General features: G+C 68.1%; 1 protein-coding gene across 1 annotated transcript; it reads left to right on the top strand.

Annotated features, from left to right (window-relative positions):
- The first annotated feature begins 202 nt into the window (after positions 1 to 202).
- Positions 203 to 1,432, top strand: MESP1 (mesoderm posterior bHLH transcription factor 1). Its single transcript, XM_077122389.1, has 2 exons — positions 203 to 880; positions 1,088 to 1,432. The coding sequence occupies exons 1-2, from the start codon at positions 203 to 205 to the stop codon at positions 1,160 to 1,162; spliced, it is 753 nt and encodes a 250-aa protein (XP_076978504.1). The 3' UTR covers positions 1,163 to 1,432.
- Positions 1,433 to 1,970: the final 538 nt, after the last annotated feature.

The following is a 1,970-nucleotide window of genomic DNA, read 5'->3' as shown; positions in this document are numbered from 1 at the left end:
CCAAGCGGGGCGAACCCGGCCCGGCCCGGCGGCCCGCACCTTCGTCCCCACCCCCCACCGGGGCTTCGGCGGGCCAGGCCCCGCCCCTCCCGGCCCCCAGCCCGCTTTGATGTGCTGATGCGGCCTGGAAGGGGCCACTTCACACCTCAGGCTCGGGATAAAGCGGCCGCGGGCCGCGCGCCCCCAGACGCGCCTCCCGGCCATGGCCCAGTCCCTGTGCCCGCCGCGCTCCGGGCCCTGGCTCCGCTCCCCGGGCTGGAACGCGGCTCCGCAGCTGCCGCGCCCCGAGCCGGACTGCGGCTGCTCCCCGGCCTCGTCCCCGGACTCCTGGGGCCGCGGCCCGGCCGGCAGCCCTCAGCCGAGCCGCGCGCCGCCCGCCGCCCGCCCCGGCCCCCGCGCCCCGGCCGCCAGGAGGCGCGGCAGCCGCCTGGGCAGCGGCCAGCGGCAGAGCGCCAGCGAGCGCGAGAAGCTGCGCATGCGCACGCTCGCCCGCGCCCTGCACGAGCTGCGCCGCTTCCTGCCGCCGTCCGTGGCGCCCGCCGGCCAGAGCCTGACCAAGATCGAGACGCTGCGCCTGGCCATCCGCTACATCGGCCACCTGTCGGCCGTGCTGGGCCTCGGCGACGACGGCCGGCCGCGCCCGCGCCCCCCGCGCCGCGACCCCGCGGCCCCGCGCGGCTGCCCGCGCTGCCCCGACGGCGGCCGCGCGCAGGCGCACACGCAGGGCCCGGCCGCGGCCCACGGCTTCGCGACGGGTTGGGGGTCCCCGGCGCAAGGCGCCGGGGCCCGAGCCGCGCCCGAGCTACGCGAGCCGCCAGGGCTCTACGCCGAGGCAGCGGGGCCAGAAGGGCGGGCCATGGAGCCAGGCCCCTCGTCTCCGGTCAGTACTACCCTCCTCGGCGCCTGGCGCGGTCCGCGGTCCGCGTCCCCACCCCCAACCCCGCGAGCTGTCCCCATGGAGGGGGCGGCCGCCCTGCCGCACCCCCGAGGGTCCGAGTGCAGGGGGTCGGGCTCCCCTCCGTAGGTCCCTTCGAGGAGCGCTTGCCGCGCTCAGCGAGCGCGCTGTTTGTTCCCTCTCTGCCCGCAGCTCTTCCCCGGCGACGTGGTGGCCCTGCTAGAGACCTGGATGCCTCTTTCGCCCCTGGAGTGGCCGCCGGCCTGAGGAGCCCACGCGACCACGGACGACCGGCGCCGTGTCTATGAGCACCGAGTCTTCTTGGCGTCAGCACCTTCGAAGTGGACCCTCCCCAGATTCCCTTTCTGGAGGAGGGCACCCTACATACTGGCATGGGCATTCTAGCAAGTGAGAGCCGGTCCCCACCCTGGACAGCCCTTCGAGCCCCTGGAGTCCCTCCATGGATGCCTTGAGGAGGCAGGAGGTGCTGCCTACTGTGTATTTATTTATTTGTAAATAAACTTTTTGCTGGTCTCACTTGGCAGTGACTTCTTTCACGGGCACACAAAGTTCCCGCCCTCCCCTGTGAATTAGAGTAGGGTGAGTTGCTTGTTTTTTTAAATCCTTTCCAAAACACACAGACTCTTTGCTCTGCTTCAGATCCCTCTGCCCTGCTCTCACTCTGGCTCAGCCATATGGGGCTGCCTTGGGGGTCGGTGGTGGTGGGTGCTTCATGTGCGAAAGGGGTATAGCAAGGAGGCTGTCATTGCCTCTTTTCTTTGGACCTGGTGGGAAAGTATTTCCTTAGAAAATACAGTTTTCTTATTGAGTTCTTACTGTGTGTTGGTACCATTTTACAGAAGAATAAACTAAGGATCAGTGCTCAAGCTCAGATACGACTCCAGAGTCGGATTTTTCCAGCTGCATTCATTCTGGGGACATCAGCTCCAAGGAGTCATTTCACTGTGTCCTGAGTTCTAAAGTCCCCTAGTGCTGGAGTACCCACACCTGGACCCCGGGACTCTCCCATTTTCCCCATCCCCCAAGTTCCTCTCCCAAGTGGCTTGGGGACATA

Source organism: Tamandua tetradactyla, chromosome 12 (genome assembly GCF_023851605.1).
Source record: "Tamandua tetradactyla isolate mTamTet1 chromosome 12, mTamTet1.pri, whole genome shotgun sequence".
In the NCBI taxonomy this organism is placed as follows: Eukaryota; Metazoa; Chordata; class Mammalia; order Pilosa; family Myrmecophagidae; genus Tamandua; species Tamandua tetradactyla.
The sequence above is the reverse complement of the archived record's forward strand: the minus strand, read 5'-3'. Positions and strand labels throughout refer to the sequence as shown.

Bases quoted from the DNA above. Each gene is read 5' to 3' on its own strand.
- MESP1 (XM_077122389.1), top strand. From the start codon at position 203: ATGGCCCAGTCCCTGTGCCCGCCGCGCTCCGGGCCCTGGCTCCGCTCC. The intron at 881-1,087 runs GTCAGTACTACC...CTCTGCCCGCAG, and splicing joins AGCCAGGCCCCTCGTCTCCG to CTCTTCCCCGGCGACGTGGT.